The sequence below is a fragment of the Chrysochloris asiatica genome, unplaced genomic scaffold (genome assembly GCF_000296735.1).
Source record: "Chrysochloris asiatica unplaced genomic scaffold, ChrAsi1.0 scaffold00016, whole genome shotgun sequence".
Taxonomy (NCBI): Eukaryota; Metazoa; Chordata; class Mammalia; order Afrosoricida; family Chrysochloridae; genus Chrysochloris; species Chrysochloris asiatica.
Genome location: NW_006408534.1, coordinates 25,954,481 through 25,971,769, shown reverse-complemented (window position 1 = coordinate 25,971,769; position 17,289 = coordinate 25,954,481). Strand labels below are relative to the sequence as shown.

The 17,289-nt window shown below is 48.5% G+C and overlaps 1 protein-coding gene across 1 annotated transcript; it reads right to left on the bottom strand.

Annotated features, from left to right (window-relative positions):
- Window positions 1-2,269: 2,269 nt before the first annotated feature.
- On the bottom strand, window positions 2,270-4,433 carry LOC102814760 (protein odd-skipped-related 1-like). The gene is made up of 2 exons (XM_006835262.1): window positions 3,765-4,433; window positions 2,270-2,820 (listed from the first exon to the last, which is right to left on the bottom strand). Exons 1-2 carry the CDS (start codon window positions 4,430-4,432, stop codon window positions 2,685-2,687), a joined length of 804 nt encoding a protein of 267 aa, XP_006835325.1. The 5' UTR covers window position 4,433; the 3' UTR covers window positions 2,270-2,684.
- Between the last annotated feature and the right edge of the window lie 12,856 nt (window positions 4,434-17,289).

The following is a 17,289-nucleotide window of genomic DNA, read 5'->3' as shown; positions in this document are numbered from 1 at the left end:
CCAGAAAGAGCAAAGGGACTAAACGTGGCTCTCTCTCTCCGGTTTCGGTTTCCAGAAGTGCTTGAAGTTCTCTGTAGCAGCTGCATGTGATGTGTGTAGATCCATGCACTCTCTTCGTTTAGGGCCAACCACTGCTCGTACGCTCACCCGGCCTGTCTCTGCTATGGAGCCTAACTCTCCAAGGCCAACTTCAGACCATACCATGTACTATGCTAGTTGAGCCCAGGCCGATGAAGTCTCCAAATCACTGACTAAACTCCCTTTGTCTACTAAGATGTCCCAGTTGTCAGAATGCAGACAACTAGCCTGTTCTGGGCTTCATCTTTGTGGACCCCCTTGGAAGAAAGCTTGGGATCTTGCCCGACTAGCGGAGATCCCACAGGCTGGTACTACCCTGTCTCTCATTCGCAGGGAAAGGATTTGGAGAAGGAGACCAGGCATGTAGATGAATGGCAAGCAGGGAACTGTGTGCTAGAGCGACGCAGAGTACTAGGCTGCCCCTCCAGGCCCGTCCAGCAGGGGGCAGCGCAGCTCCCTAGGTAGAGGGCCGCTCGCCATTGGGCAAAATTTAGGTTCACAGGCTGCGGAATTCAAGCCCTTTAGTGGGCAGGCGACATTCTGTGAGCGAGTGGGGATGAAGCAGTGAAAGACCAGCGCATTTTAACTCCTACAAGTGCAGACCCACTTTCTCAGTCTAAAGGCTAGGATTTGGGGTTTCTGCCGAAAGGAAGCTCGACTGGCAGTCTCCGTGGCCGCTGAGCAACGGGCACTGAATCCCTGGTGGCTGCACTAGGCTTGGGAAAGGCCGCGGGCGCCACCGCCTGCCGCGGCCCCGCAGTCGGGGTGAAGGTGCTGTGGGAGCCCCGCCCCAAGTTAAGGCGGAGAGTGGGAAAACTCGGCATGCAGAGTAATGATCATCTTGTGAAGGGCGGCTCAGATTTCCCTTCCTAAACTTCCCCATGTCGCTGGACGTTGATCGTTGTCATTCCTGAAGACTTTCAAATTGTAGGGAGTCTTTGCAGGCAAGGAGCAATGATCCCGACTGGGGAAGAGTCTCAACCAGAGAAACGTGTCTGGGGGATCCCAAGAGAGGGAAGGATGTAGGTTTTGGACTCTAGCAAGACAGCCGTGACTGTGTATTTGCTGTGCAGTATTGCAGAATCTACTTGGCAGTACTTACCAGGAGCTCTGGTAGCGTAGTGGTTACGAATCGGGCTGCGAACCTTAAGGTCAGCGGTTCGAAACTACCAGTCGCTCCGCGGGAGAAAGATGAGGCTTTCTACTCCCGTAAAGATTTACACCCTCGGAAACCCTGTACAGGGTCGCTATGGGTCGGAACCGACTCGACGGCACTTAACAACAACAACAACAAATTGGGGCGCAGGAGATGGGATGGGGTGGGAGCAATGCTTTCGCCGTCTGAGACAGTGAAGGAAGAGCCTTACCGAACCCAAAGCAGAAGTTAAGAACTGGTAGTGAAAAGTAGGGTGATATTGTGCCCGCTTTGTGAACTCTAAGCGAACCCCAAAATCTGGAGATGTTGATATTGCTCATGGCCAGTATGTTGGCATCAGGCTCAATTTCTTTGTAAACTCAAAGCCATTTGGAGACGAAAAGTGGGGGAAATTGAGATTCTAAGACCAAAGCAGGGAAGAAAGATGGGGTGGTGTCAGAGGCAAACAAACACCAGAAAGAGAAAGGGTTTTTCCACTTACTCATCAATATCACCCCCAAGTTCTAGCGCCCGACTATCACCCCAAGCCGTCGTGCGGATAGCACTTGGGAAAGGTTAGATTTGGCCAGAAACCTCCTCCTTTCAAAGGAAGAGGTTGTCCAGCTCCAAAGTATTGGAGGGAAATTACCCATCCCACAATGCCTGTAAAATAACCGTTTATTTAATATTTTTAAAACTCCAGTGATAAATGTCCGTTACCGATGGTCAGCATAAAGTGCCAATCGCAATACAACGCCCCGCTTCTGGCCGGCTGCTCTCTCGCGGTGACACTACGATGACACAAATACGGAGGCTGGGCCCCTCCAGCTCCCGACCCGAGGCCCTCGCTCCGCCATCCTACGCCTGGAGCCCGAGGCCAGCTGCGTGGCGGGACCTGGAAGGGGACGCTCCCGACGCCGACCCGCGTGCTCCCTGGGGCCGAGCGGCAGAAGCAGATACACGGATTACACTTTTGCAGGCTCCCAAGGGTGGGGGTGGGACCGGAGGAGGAGACTGGAAGCTGGAATCGCACTGAACTTCCTTTCCTCTCTCCCCCACTCTCCGCAGTCAGAGTTACAAGCTTATATGGTCAAAGGGAGGGGGAAAAAAAAAAAAAAAGAAAACGTATAAAATAACAATAGAAAAAGTAATACTTTTGGGAGAGGCGCCTCTGCGGCTTTGCGGAGCTTTGATTGTTTTTTAAATGCAGTTTCCCTTCCGCCACGTGAGTACCGCCTTTTGGCCAAGAGTTTAGCCACGTCCTGGGGGAACCGCCCGGGCGGCTGGGGTCATAGCTTCGGGCAGGGCTCTGGAGTGCCGCGTGCGCCGGGGACCCAGGGGACACTATTTTGGGTGGGGGAAGGTCCCGAGAGCCCCTACCGCTGACCGCCAGAGTCGCCTTCGTCTTCCAGAGTCGCTGGAGGAGAGGAGGACGGCATGACCCAGGGTCCTGCACACCCTGAGGCTTTATTTAGCATTTGATCTTGGAAGTTTTGAGCTCCTTCACTTGTGAGTGTAGCGTCTTGTGGACAGCGAGAGTCCTGGACTGGCAAAACCCTTTCCCACACTCTTGACACTTGAAGGGTTTCTCTTTGGAGTGAATATATCTGAAGGCAGAAACAGACAAAATGTTAATCTTTGCAAAACGATGTAACATTAGAATCTGTTGTCCCAGATCCCCTCCCACCTCTACAAGGTGCTTGCCTCCAAAGGAAGCAAGCTCTGGGGTACTGAATGTGGAGTGAGGGATAAATGTTATTTGTAGATGGAGTAGAGAGGTGAAGGACAGCTTGTGTAACATCTGATCAGTAAATGGGTAGGATACAGCCAAGGAGATCTCATGCTTTCCTGAGGAGTTGCAGTATGTCCTTTTGTAAGGCTTGTATCACAGAAAGTGAGAAAGGGCATGGGGAGCTTGAATTGCACAATTTGCTACAATTGCACAGTTCCAGGACAGTAATTACTAGCCAAACGTAATTATTAAAATTTAAATTAAGATTAAACAAAATTTTAAATTTCCTTTCTTGGTCACATTAGGCATATTTCAAATATCCACACACCACACTATCCATCATCACAGAAACGTTTATTAGACAGGGCTGAGGAAACAGCGTGCCTGTGGAAGTCATGGAGACCTAACACAGTCTCAGGTCCCATTCATCTCCATATTTCCTCCTCTGGTGTGGCGCTGTGGGTACCTCAAGGCCGGAGGTTCAGCTCCTCAGAAACTATGAGTCCAAATCGATTCCATGGCACTTAACAATTACAATATGCTCCGGTGTAGTCCTAGTGTGGTGTTGTAGGATAAGCTGGGAACCACAAACCATTCAAACCCACCAACTGCTCCTCAGGAACCCTATGGAGGATTGACTATGAGTCAGAATCTACTTGGCAGTACTTAGCAGAAACAATGTGTTCCAAGAACCCTAAGTCTTGTATGTTTTACAGTCATTTTACACAACTGGTAGGGGTCTCATTATAAAGGAGGACATTGAGGCCAGAGACAGACCCAGCTCTTTCTGGGATCACCTGTAATACCGTAATACCGCACCTGTGATCCCTTAGGTGGTCTTGCCTCCGGAAGGCTTTATGGCAGATGTCACAGGTGTAGGGCCGCTCATCAGTGTGCGTCCGCTCATGAATAAGTAGGTTGTAGGATTTGGTGAAGTGGCGACCACAGAACTTGCAGACAAATTCCTTCTTGGTCTTGGAAGGCAAGCGTCCTCTTGTGGGTTTCTTTTCTGGAGACAGCTTGGTCACATCCAGGAGTGTGCCCAGCCCACCCGCTGGGGAGCCAGGGCCCTCCCCCCTGCCAAGCTTGGATGGGTCTTCTTGTGTGGCGGCCAAGGCCAGGTTGGCGAAATCAAAGCGCGGCTTGGTCTTAAGTGCTGCGGGGCCGCTGCCTGCAGCGGTGATCTCGGGCTTAGGCTGGATAACATGAGGGAACCAGGGAAAGGCAGGCAGTTGGAAGCGCGCGTCCACCAGGCTGGATACAGCGCCTGGCACTTTAGAGAAAGAGGAGCGCGGTAAGTGCATGGCTGGGTAGCCCAGTGTCCACTGGTGCAGATGCACAGCGTGCAGCGCACTGAAACCATACAGGTTGGGCAAGTGGTCTGAGGGGACCGTGGGCAGGCCGTTCACTGCTTGAAGGAAGGAATAGTTGGTGAGTTGCAGGGATGGGTGAATGGGCACAGGCGCTGGCAAGGTTTTACTGCCCATTGCTGAGATTGCAGAGGGTTTTCACAATCTTGAGCTGCAAACAAAGAAAGGAGAGAGGAAAAGAGAAGTTTAGAGTAGGTTGCTTTATGCCTGAATTCCAATAGAGATGTACCTTCTTCTCCTTCCTTCATGGCCAGAGCTGGGAGTCTAAGATCCCACCCAAAGCACAAACAGGTCCTCGGAGAAAGTGGAGAAATAAAAAGCTGAGGCGCCCTGGTCTCAAAATTCTCCTTCTGCGGTCCCGGTCTAAGGATTCTCTCCCAAAGTTCTCTGGCAGAGACAAACTACTTAATACAAAAATCAGGAGAAAACGAAATCTCATGTAATCCAATCAACTTGAAAAGAGGGTATCCTATACTGCACAGAACACTAAGAAAGGTACAGGCCCAGGAAGATTGGTGTGTAAAATGTGCATCTACAAAGCTTGGGTCATTACAGCTAGTCTCAAATTCAGCAGTTCAAAACTATCAGCTGCTCTCAGGGAGAAAGATGAGGCTTTCTGCTCCCGTAATGATTTACAAACCCGGAAACCCTATACAGGGGTGCTATGAGTCAGAACTGACTCCATGGCACACCACCACCACCACAAAGATAAACAGGAATTTGGAAGCACACTGATAGATAAACACAGATTCACACACTCTGAGGCAGAGTTGACAACAAGGTGTAAAGATAAACTGTGCCAGTGTTTTGGAGCACAACACTAACTATAAAATGCAGGCACCAGCACACACAAGGAGTCACCTCTTAACGTGAAGAGACGCAGGGACATACAGCACACATATAAATGCACACAAATACTGCTCCTGTGCATTAAGTCGTCCTGGCAGACCTTCAATTTGACTTCCAGAAGTAATGTCATTTTTTCTACTCAAAACTCTCAACTTTGACCTTAAGCTTGCTTTACTACCTATTAATGAGCCACATCAATACCACCATCTCTGCAGTAGCCTGTAGTCTGAACCCCTACATGTTGTTGTCATTGTCGTTGTTAAGTGCCCGTCAAGACGATTCTGACCCATAGCGACCCTGTATAGAGGTTCCAATGAGCAGTTAGTGAGCTTGAATCACTGGCCCTGCAGTTTAAAGGACTTTGCAGTCTGATGCATTAGCCCATGACACACCAGCACTTCTACAGAGCTCTTTGAAAATGCCTTCCTTTTTATCCAGGGCACTGGTACTCCACATTCATTTATTCAGTCATATATCTACAACCATATAGGAAAGGGGAGCAGGATCTTTGGGCTCTTGGTTTCTGTGTCTATATGGTGAGTATGGCACTGTAGAAGGCTAGTCACTTAGCAATTCATACCCACCAACCACTCCTTGGAAACCTTAAACTAATTTGATGGCAATTAACAACAATAGCAAACAGGTGGGTATGTCTAGGGGCAAGAGAACTGAGGTCAGATCTCAGCTATTATGCATCTTCAACTGTAAAATCAGAGAGGTTGAGCAAGGCCAGAAGGAAGCCATGGTGAAGTGACCAGAAGTCTGGCATTTTCTTGTCTCCATAATCAGGATTTTCAATCTTTGTGGAGCAGCTATACCAAGAAGCCTTTCATTCTGCCCCTCCCTAACTTAGGTCTGTCCGGTGAGTGAAAAAAACAGGGAGAAGAGAAAGCAAAAAATTTAGTCAGGGAGCCTTGGAAAGCTCAAGAGCTAAATTTGAGGCTCTGAACTTCGGACAACTCAGTCATTGCCAGAATAGGACCTTGGGACTCCCACCTCTTTTTCTCACTCTTCAGCTTCAGATTATTTTTCTGTTCCTCTTAGTGCTCGCCTTCTCTTCGTTTGGCCTCTCCTCTATCCTGGAGTCATTTCTTTCCCCTGGGATGCGCAGGCCACACCTCTGACCCCAGTTTATAGTTGTACACTGACACCTGGCCAGCCTGCTTCCCCAGCTGTTCCTCAGCAAAACTGCCTTTGGTTGCAGCTTCAGTTTCTGAGAGAAATGAGAGCAATCTTTACCCTGGGAGCTGCCAGGAGGTCTGTCTGTCTGCTTTGTCCACTCAATAAGTGATGAGCCTTAAAGACAGAGGCTTGGCTGGGGGTGTTTTTGTTGTTAAGTGCCATGGTGGTGGTGGTTATATGCCCTGGAGTCAGAACCTACTCATAGCGACCCTGTACAGGGTTTTCAAGGCTGTAAGTCTTTAAGGGAGCAGAAAGCCTCATCTTTCTCTCACGGAACAGCTGGTAGTTTCGAACTGCTCACCTTAGTGGTCCCAGCCTGATTTGTAACCACTACGGTACCAGAGAGTTGGTTAAACTCAAAGCGACCCTGTATAGAGTTTCTAAGAAATGGCTGGTGGGTTTGAATTGCTAACCTTGGGGCTATAATGCCACACCAAGACTGCTGTGGGGGTGGGGGTGGGGTGGCTGGGTGGGGGGTATTACTGTTGTTGTTAAGTGCCCTTGAGTTGTTCAGACTCACAGTGACCCTGTATAGGGTTTCCAAGAAGTGGCTGGTGAGTTTGATCTGCTGACCTTGTAGTTCAAACTGACCTTGCGGTCCAGTGCTTTATCCCACAGCGCCACACCAGGACTCAGCTGCTGGAGGTAGGAGGTATAAAAACATAAGGAGTCTGCAGAGATTTGTCTGTGCATCTTAATTTATCTATCAGATGAAAATCGAGTCTGATCGCTACAATTAACTCAGCCACACTATAGAAGAGACAGGAATCTGGCTTGATAGTGCCTCTCCAGTAGGAGAGCAGGCCTGGCCTGGGATCCTGAGCCTTTGCTACTCATTCAACTCCTCATGGTTCGCCTCAGTCTGAAACAAACCCAGAGCTCAGAGATCTTTGAAGCTCAAGAGAAAGCTGGGATGGTTGGGTGAGGGTGGAGAGAAAGGAGGCTCCTCAACTTCAAAGATGATCTGGGAACTGACCGGGTGATTGCTCTTTCTTTGATTTGTTGTCACCACTTCTAGTCCAGACCCGGGAAATAAGATCTTTATCTCAGACTCCCCCTGGGGCATCGGGCGCCACTGAGGCCTTTGCTTGCTTCTCTGGGTACTCTGCTTACTCCAGGTCAAGGGAGCTACTGTAGGCAGGATTCTCCACTGCACAACTGCTCTGTGCTGGGACTCAGAGTCAGCCAACCTTAAGTACTAATGGGATCTTCCCTACCCTACCCCCAGGAAAGAGGACCAGAGAGGCCTTGTGCTGTATAGAGGGGTTTGCCGCGATTTTGGCTCTCGGAAGCCATCCTATCCGGGCTATTTGCCTAATCTTGTTTCCCCAAACACTCAATTTATTTTCCTCAGCGGCCCAGACAACTTTTTATTTTCTGCGGTATTCAGAGACCAATGCCGCCCAGGTTCCTGCCAACGACTTTACCGGGACAAAATTCGTTTGAAACATAGCCCTTTACACTAGAACTAAAAAACGGACCAAATCCGCGATCTGATTTCAGATCAGTTAAGAATGAGAAAAACATAATCTTGCCTATTTAGCATGAGGATTGCTTGTCTATCTCGAGGATACCCAGCCCCACCGGCTCCTGTTGCCCTGACACGCGTACGAACTCTTTCGATCTTTAAACACTGCGTTTGAACATCACTCTGCTGGCCAGGCAACCGCTGCTAAAGGAGCCAGGGCTTCAAGACTTGGGTGGTATAGATAAATAGTCCTGACAAATCGCACTAAACTCAATTCGCACTTCGGAGTTCTGATGCTTGAGCAGTGCGAACACTGGATTCCCTCGCTGTGGAGCGCCAATCCTGACTGTAGTCAGCCCTATGCCAGACATTAATGAAGTGTGCAGAGTCTATTAAAGTGGTTTATTCGGGGCTAATTGAGCGTGAGCTAGTTAAGTGCTAGCATTAATGAGGACAGAGAGCTCCAAGAACTCACGCCTGGAGGATAAACCCAGCTGCAGCCCAAGAAAAGCATCCTCCAATTCCCTACGTGAATAGTGACAGTTGTTCTGAAATCTCGGCGGGAGGACTGATCAGCACTAGACACTTCTGTTACTTTATCCCAACGAATGGAAACCCAGGAACCCACCCATTAGGCGGCAGGTCCTCTGCACTTAAACGCCCGCTGTGTTCTCATCGAACTGCTCCCCAAGTCTTAATGAAACCGCAATTTCTTCACGGAATCTCATCTACAACGTTTGTCCACTGCTTTGTCCCCTACCCACAGTCAGTCCTTCTCTTCTCTGGAAGGCTGTGAACCCCGAGACTACTCTTGCACGTGGTTTCTGTTCCCAAAAGCTAACGCGCAGGTTTAAGGCCAGGTAAAATTTATCAAATTTTGATAATAAAGAAAAACCCTCGCAGCTACTTTATACTCCAAAAGCGCACCTTGCTTCCCCTGAAGTTGCTGAAAAAGGGCTAAATATGGGCTTTAATTTTCATCAACGATGTGCGTATGTGTGAGTGAAGGGTGTAATTAGTTCTGTGTCAAATCCTCACCTCTCCCCCTCTTTCCTCCAGCTCCCGCTTTCTCTCCTGAAGGTCAGTTTAGGGGAGCAAAAAAATCCTTCCCTTCTAAGACCCAGCTTGGAATTAACCACGGTTCCTTGTTTCCACTGCTGTGACATGCGGGTCTTGAAATCAGAAGCAGTGTTCTCTCCCACCGTGTGCTTCCCCGTACTAAGACACTCGCAGGTTAAGATCCAGGCCTTGAGGACACAGCCCAGTAGTTCTATAGAAAACACACCGAAGAAGTCAGAGCACGAATATAAGGCAAAGCAAGACCAGGTATACCGCCCTGCGCTCCAGGATAGAGCGAGCCTTGTACCTGAGCATAAATCGGCAAGAGATAAATTTGCACAACAGCGCTGGGCATGCACCTGTCCCTTGCGCGGTTGCCTGCGGCCGTGACCATCCACTCTCCCTTTTTCCTCAGCTAAAGCAAGTCAGCCTGAACTAGGCGTGCGTCCCAGGAAAGTTTGTCTGTCCCGCTGCGGTTGCGCCGGTTTCTGAAATAGGGCCCACAGGCTGACTTCCGAAATCCGCCGGCACCTGGTCCGCGACTTCGCGGGGCCCGGCCTGACTCCGGACAGTAGTGGAGGACCGCGCCCGCCAACCCCGGAGGTCAGAGGCCAAGAACCGGCGTGGGAAGTCCTTGAGCCAGCACTTCCAGCCACCTTGGCACTGCAGCTGCTCTCCCTTTCCCAATGGTCCTGCAGTCTTCGTTTGACAAGAAGAGCTTCCTTCTGGGACCTTGAGAGAGAGGAGGCATTCGCCGCGCGGCAACCCGGGAGTCCTACCCGCGCTCCCCCCGCTGAGCCCTGGCTTCCAAGGCTGCAGTTACCTTGTTCCGCTGCGGTCCCGGGACTCAGCGCGTTTCTGGCGCTCCGATTACGGAGGACCCGGGAAACCAGAGGTGAAGGAGCCCAGAGGCACCCACGGAGGTCTAGAGTCCAGCCCCTCTCCGACGGCGGGGACTCCGAGCGCTCAACACGCGGGAGCGCTGCGAAGGACTGCGGCTCAGCGGCCCGGAGTCCTGCCCGTCTGGGGATGGTGAGCCTCGCTCTCAGCTCCCTCACTGGGGCTGAACCCGGAGCGACTGAGAACAAGCTGGGAAGAGGCCGAGCTCCGACTCACTCATCCCTGAACACTGAGCCGCCTACTTATTTTAATCCACCACCCTCCCACCCTCTACCCCCCACTCCCCGCCCGCCCTTAGCCTCAGGATTCCTCCCCTCCCTCCCCTGCCCCCCTCCAAACCTTCCCTGCGCCTGCGCATTGAGAGACAAAGTTTTGCTGACCGGGACAGCAGACTTTGGGAGCTTTGCTCCTTTGGTCCCGGCCTCCCGGGACCTCCGTCCCCTTTCTTCAGCACTCCGCGACCTCTTCCGCGTTGTTAAAGTCTATGAGGCCATGTCTGGAGCGCTAGAGCCACCTCTAGCTGTAGAGATCGGGCTAGGAGCGCGCGCGCCGCTAGTCCTATTCCTTAGCGCGTAGAATGCAACCTAGGCGAGAAGGGAAGCTCTGTATCCTTGAAGCCCCGGGTTCCAGCGCTCTGGGGTTCCTGGCAGAACCACCTCCCCTCCTGGAATCTTTTCGCAGAGGCGGAAGGTCCAAGGGAGTGAAGCTGCTCTTGGACATCCAAAAGTACTGTGAGACAGGGCAGCAACTAAGGTAGCGCCAGCTAGTTCCTGGGGCAAGGAGGTGGAAGGGTAGAGCTCCCGACCCAACCGTTATGCCTGAGTGTCTCTGGCTATCCTCAATCGCCAGGGATCAGAGGTAAGGTGGGGGCTTGAGGGGAGGAGGTAAAGAACCTTATTCCTGGGACTCTAGTCCTCTGGGATTGCATCTTTGTCCATGTACTCTTTCGCTTTTGAATGATGGATGGGAAGAGATAGAAAGCCACCTGAGGCAGTCTGCAAAACTTGTCCACTTCTGAAACTATGAGTCCAAGGAGCTGGTTCAGGTGGAGTTTGGGGTTTAAGAGGGGTCAAAGTTCTGGCTGCGTCAACACTCTGTCTCAGCTGCTCACACCTTAACCAGACAGGTACCACAACTTTCTTGACTGTTCATCTTAGAGAGCTGACCTCCAGCTGACACAAGATCTGACCCCCTCCCTGGCCTATTTCTCCCACACAAGACTCTGGTTTCAGGACAGCAAAAGGCACTTGTTTCCTGGGGCTTGGGTGAGCCAAATTTACTCCTGGACTTTGTCCCCAGTTGACACTGAGTGATCCCTTTGAGCTCATGGGGTTGGAACCTGACCCTGTGGGATTTTGATGAGTTTTTGTCACCTTCAACTTTAGTTCACAACCTCAAACTGATTTGTTGGGGGTCAGTGAGCCCTATTCTGGGGGTATTGGAGTTGTGGAGTCCAACAGCTGAGTCAGAGCAGATACTTTATCTTCTCGTAATTCTTCCCAATGAAACGTAGTCTCCAGCCCCTAAGTAATTTTTTACTTACTTTGGGGACAAGGAAAAGGGGGCACAGTCTTTGCTCCAAGGGACTGAACTCACTCAGTACCAAAGGCTAGTGCTGGATTAAGTTTGCCTGTACAACCTTTTAGTTTCTGTCAAAGGACTACATCCTTACCACAGGTGAGGCCTCCTGGAAGCAGAAAGAAGTGGAGAACCCCAGGTGCAGTGCAGCAAGTCTGAAAAGCAGGAAAGAGCCTCACTGAATCACTCCACACAGGGCATTCCTGAACTGTCTTCACTTCTATCTGGGATACAAGGAGTCTGTGTGTACCTGTCTGCAACTCCCTTAGGAGGCAATGCTTGGAAGCATCCATTGCCAGTAGTGAAAGATTACAAAATCATGATCTCCTTCATAGAGCCTTGAGGTCCTGGTGTGGCACTGTAGGATAAACACTAGACTGCTACCCACAGGGTCAGTGATTCAACCCCACCAGCCACTCTTCAGAAACCCTATACTGGGTCAGCACTGTGAATCAGAACTGGCTTGACAGCACTTAACAACAACGACCATAGAGCCTGTGAATGTCTTCACCATTTGGTGACTGCCACTGATGAAAATAGCTCATCAGAGCTGGGTCTTCCGATACTTCCTACTCTGAATGCCTCACAGCTCAACTGGGTTTGTTGGAGGGAAGACTTCAAAAGTTTTTGAAAATTTTTTGTTATCTTTTCATTCTATTTTTCCACAAAAATTTAAAAGCTCCTTCCTATTCTACTTGCACTTCTCTTCTGAAACATGGACTTTAGTCAACATGATTCTGAACTTTCAAAATGCTCCAACTAGTAAGATCCCTATACAGCTCTTGGTGAGAGTGTTCAGGATCCTAAAGAAAGGAAAATGAAACAGACATTTTAATGCCCACTCTTGTCATATCCTGACTCAGGCCAAATCCTGGAATTTATGTTGTGTGTGTGTGTGTGGGGGGGGGAACCAAGATGGCCCTTCGTGGTCCAGGGTCCCTGACTTTGCTTCCCAGAGATGTCTTGGCCATCTCAGCCTGAGTATTCCTCCAGGGAAGAAAGGACAGGGCCAAAGAGTGGTACCAGTTAGGAACAGCGTGCATCTCACTATGTTAACAAGAGCAGGACTGTTTCAGGACATCTTCCTAGGCCACCACTGTGTACACGACAGAAAACCTGGACAATGAAATTCAAGATTCCTCAGGAGCTGGAGAGACATATGCTCTGCTCTGAGTTCCAAAGGGATTACCCCCAAGTCCTGGCCTCAGTTTCCACTGGAGGACAGAGGCTGATTGCCTGGGCAGGGCTGGCTAGAAGGAGTACAGAAAGTTTAGTCATCTCTCTGCACTGCAGCTCTGTGTGTGTGTATATGTGGGTTGGGGTGTGTAACTGCCGGGATGGATTCCTTCCTAGTCAATTTAAGAGAAATTGGTGGGACTAAGCAGGGTAGGAGTTGCAGTGGTTGGATTTGGGATTTAGATGGCTTGAGGAGGGCCCAGGGCATTTAAGGGCTTCTAGGACACATTCTGCTCCCATAAAGATTTACAGCCTCAGTGTGCAGGGTCACTATGAGTCAGAACTACTCCATGACTCCAAGGTACTTAACAACAACAACAACAGGACACATTTGGAGTCTTGGTGTGGAGCTGCAGGATAATGTACTAGAGCACAAGGTATGTTGGAACCACTAAGTGGTGGAGGTTCAAACCCACCAGCCACTCCTCAGAAACCCTCTACAGAGGGTCGCTATGAGTCAGAACTGACTGGAAGGCACTTAACAACAATAGGATACATTTAAAAGCACTGGTGTGGCGCTGTGGGTTAAGAACTGCAAAGTCTTTGGTTCAAACTCACCAGCCAGCTCCTGGGAAACACTCCACAGGGTTCCTATGAACAGCACTTAGCAACAACAACAGGACATATTTTATCAAAGTCAGATTCGTTTAGAAATGGCAAGAATATCGCGTTTTGACTTTTGTCAATGTCTTCACTCTTTACTCATTGAAGTTTGCAAAATTCCTGTCTGGCTCCCCAGGCCACTCCTTGGAGCACAGAGCACTCTGTTTCCCGCAGCGGCAGAGTCGGCTCCCAAAAACCTGAATTGAGGGCTCCAGCCACAGACCTGAAAGCGGGTGGAGAAATCCGCAGCTACTCTTAGGATTCTGCGAACTGCAGACGTCCAAAGGGTTCTAGAAGCGACTGGGGACCGAGCAACCTTGATAAGTGTCCCCACGGTAGAGCCCTGGCATTTAAATCAGGGTCTGGAGCTCTTCCCATGCCCTAGTCAGGATTTTGCCCGGCAGGTCCGAGACTGGTCGGTGCTCTGGCCATTAATCCCGCGGAGCCGGGTCCAGAAGGGAGCCAGGGCCCTTGTCTTTTCCTGGGCACACACTTAGGGTGGTGACTGCCTCTTGCAGCCTCGCTGCCCCATCCCTGCGATTTCAACGCACTGGAAAAGAAAGTGTCCCAGCCGGTCTTCTGAGTAAAAATTGAGCAGCTTCCAGAAAACTAAACAGAACATCGCTGATTGCTTTGGGATATTTGAGGTTTTTTTTTTTTTAAAAAAAGACACCCTCACCCTCCATTTCCCAACCCAACAAAAACGACCTCCTTCTTTTTCTTATAAATAGAATTTACTTAGCATATGCGAATTTTTGCTTCCTGCTCTACAGAGCTTTCCTGTAACAACTTTGTGAACATTTAGGGGTCTGCTCACTAGACTCCCCTTATGCGCGTGTATAGAGCTTGCAAATAACCGGGAGATTTAGGTGTCCCTCTATATTCATTTAGATGATGGATTGTAAAGGCTCAATAGTTCCTCTGGAACCATAACGGTCAATCAGGTCAAAAACCAGCTTTGGGAATAGGTTTTTAAGACCAGGGAGGCAGATAACAAGGCTTCCGTACACTCTGATAACATTAGAACAACCTAGGATCAATTGAGAGAATAGAAGCCAGGTGAACGCATAATCGGGTGTTTATTAGTGACAGCGATAGACAAGTTACCCATATCAGAACTGAAAGGGAAAGTGATCTATTTTCCCCCGGCAGTTCCCGTGTCGTAAGTTCTTTATGAGCACACAAGTATCCTTGCAACTTAATAAACACAACAATAAACACATGCCTAGATCTACCCTTGGTTTATAAGAATATGTATGAGGTACGAATATGCACGTGGAACTGGATTGACTCTGCCTTTTCTACCAATGGAAAAATCGAATAGAGATAATGCCTTATGGTGTGAGGATGAAATGTAAAATGTGTGTAAAAGGCGTGGTGGATTTTACAGTTTTAAAAAACCTGAGTTGTTAGTATTATTTTCGACACATAACAGACACATGTTCTAAAATCACTACATTTTTCTTTTATCCAAGGTTAATGTAAATGTCTTTACAACGATGCAGTGTTTAATCAAAGTGAGGACGATAAAGAAAAGTTATTTTAACTAAACTGTAGAAAGTTAGGGTGAATGAAACCGGACGGCTAAAATCACTTTACCACACCGCGTCGCTATGTCGCCAACGGGTTACAACGGCGGCGGTCGGCGCTGGAAGAATGAGCGTTCGCAGTAATTAAACATTTCCAGACACGAGGGTTATTATCTGTATAGCGATTTCCGGAGAGGTAACTCAGAGCCAGTGTTGCTGCTGTTTTAATCTGTGAGATTTGGGGAAGCAATCCTAAAGAAAACGCGCCACCTGCTGGTATGCAAGTGACATATCAGGGTGCCCTTCCTCAAAAACTCTGAAATCCATTCATCCCTATTTATTTAAACTCACCTGAGTGTCCTTGTCCCTGTTTTCTCGTCTCAATTGAAAATTTTGTTTTTACTCGTGTAAAACTAGGCATACTCTTTCTCTACCAAAGACTTAAGAGAATTCCTTCTCTGCACTGGGTTTCTCTTTGCCAACATTTCTAACCAATGTTGCTCTCAGATTTATGGGAAAATTTCCCCAAAATAATCCAAAACCCCTGGCAACGAACACCTGGTTTCAGGCTCTGGGAGAAGTAATGAGCAAAGATCTTTTAGCTACATTCTCCAAGCTGGGTTACATTTATTAAGGTTAAACTGGATCTTACTCCCAAGGAGCTACAGAGACGAGACAGGACGAGGACTGCACCCAGCTCTTAGTGGTTTTTCTACTTCCCCATACCCTCACTCACAGGTCAAGGACCCTCACTCCACCCAGGACTCAGGCTATTGAGGTCATTGATCTAATAGGAATGGAGAGCAGAATCTACTACTATGAATCAATTTCACCCATTCTAGTGATGCTTCTAATCCCCTCCTTCCTCCCAGATCATTAGATTCTTAGCAGCTGTCAGGTTCTCCACAGCTCCTTTTCCTTCTTTTCATTGGGGAAATCTCAGCCAGATCCTCTCTCCTCCCTCTCATAATGGGTGCAGTTCCTCCAGCTTTCTGGATCTAGAGTTAGAAGAGAGGGGTTCTAAAAAAAGAAACACCTAACAACACAATGTTTGGTCTGTCCTCTACCTACAAACATAAATATGGTGTCAGAGGTACACAGTATCCTCAGTTGCGCTGCTGTCCCATGCATCTACTTACCTTCCTTACAACACTCCTTCTGGGCACATGGGAGAGAGTTAAGAGCTGAAGCGTATAATAAAAAATCTTGAGTTTACCTCAGGCCACTCTGCATAGACCAAGTGCTTGGGTAAAGTGTCATTTGTCATAGTGTAGCTCTCCTAGAAAACTGTCCTTTATACCACTCCTTGGAATAAAGGTTTGAGACCATAAGCACAGAAAACAAAGTAGGGTCAAGAGAAAGACAGAATCCTTATTCCTGCTTCAGGCTGTTAGTCAAAATTCAAGCTCTGCTACCACTCATCACTCCCTTTGTTCCAGTAAGAGATAGGGTCTCTCAGTTCCTCATCTAGAGCTTGCAATGAGAGATGGAAAGGGAACCGATCTGATCTAGACATTCCAAAGAACTACAAAGACCATCATCCCTCCTTAAATTGTACCAAGCTACCTGGTGCCTAATATAGATGCATGAATAATATTATTAACTCAATAGAAGGGAGCCAGGCGTTCCTTCATCTTCAGTGCTTATTACAGGAGGCCTCCCAATTTCAAATTGTCACATTTAAGTGCTACATATCCAAAGTAGTGTCCTACCTGAGAGAGAAGCTGTTGACCCTGGGGACTTGGAAGGAATCTTGATGAAGATCTAATCTAGAATGTTCCTTCCTCTGCCAGGTGTCATCAACTAAAACTTATGCACTGACTTTGAGGAGGGTTGTTGCTGTTGTTGTTGTGGGTGGAGGGTGAGATGGAGTGAGGGATGGAAATTGAGAATTTTTCCAATAAAGACAGAAAATCTAGAATGACCAAAAAACTGGAAGAGGGATACCTGTTCTGCTAAAATAATGATCTTTCTCTTATTTTTATGAACTGTTTCTCAGAAGAAGGAGTGGTATTTGTGGATTTGAGTCACAATCTAGTGGATTAGCTGCACAGAACAGGAAACCACAGACCTTTAGTTTAGCCAACCACAAGGGGCAGGCAACCTTCTTTCTCCATGGTCTAAGCTGGAAGTTGATACAGGTCTTCAGAATGCTCAGCTCCTACCACAGCTCCCTACCACCCTTCCTACCCTCTGTGTTGTTGTTGTTGTTGTTATGTGCCGTGGAGTCGGTTCTGACTCATAGTGTTTCCGAGGCTGTAAATCTTTATGGGAGCAGATGCGGTTTGCAGCCCGATTCATAACCACTATGCTAACAAATCTACCTGTTCATCATGCCTCTGTTCATCATTCCCTACATGAGAAGCATTCCTCTAAAAAAGAAAAAGCATTTGTTGAAACACCTTCAGCAAATCCAAACTTTATAAAAAATAGCAAAAGGCTATTATATTCCATTTCATAGTGACTAATGAATGGGGTCTTTCAGTAATTATACTATTTGCATCTTATATGCTCACAATAAGAATATGAGAGAGATTTTAAGATAAAAATACTGTCAATAATTTCTGGAC

Bases quoted from the DNA above. Each gene is read 5' to 3' on its own strand.
- LOC102814760 (XM_006835262.1), bottom strand. From the start codon at position 4,432: ATGGGCAGTAAAACCTTGCCAGCGCCTGTGCCCATTCACCCATCCCTG. The intron at 2,821-3,764 runs GTGCGGTATTAC...TTCTGCCTTCAG, and splicing joins GACCACCTAAGGGATCACAG to ATATATTCACTCCAAAGAGA.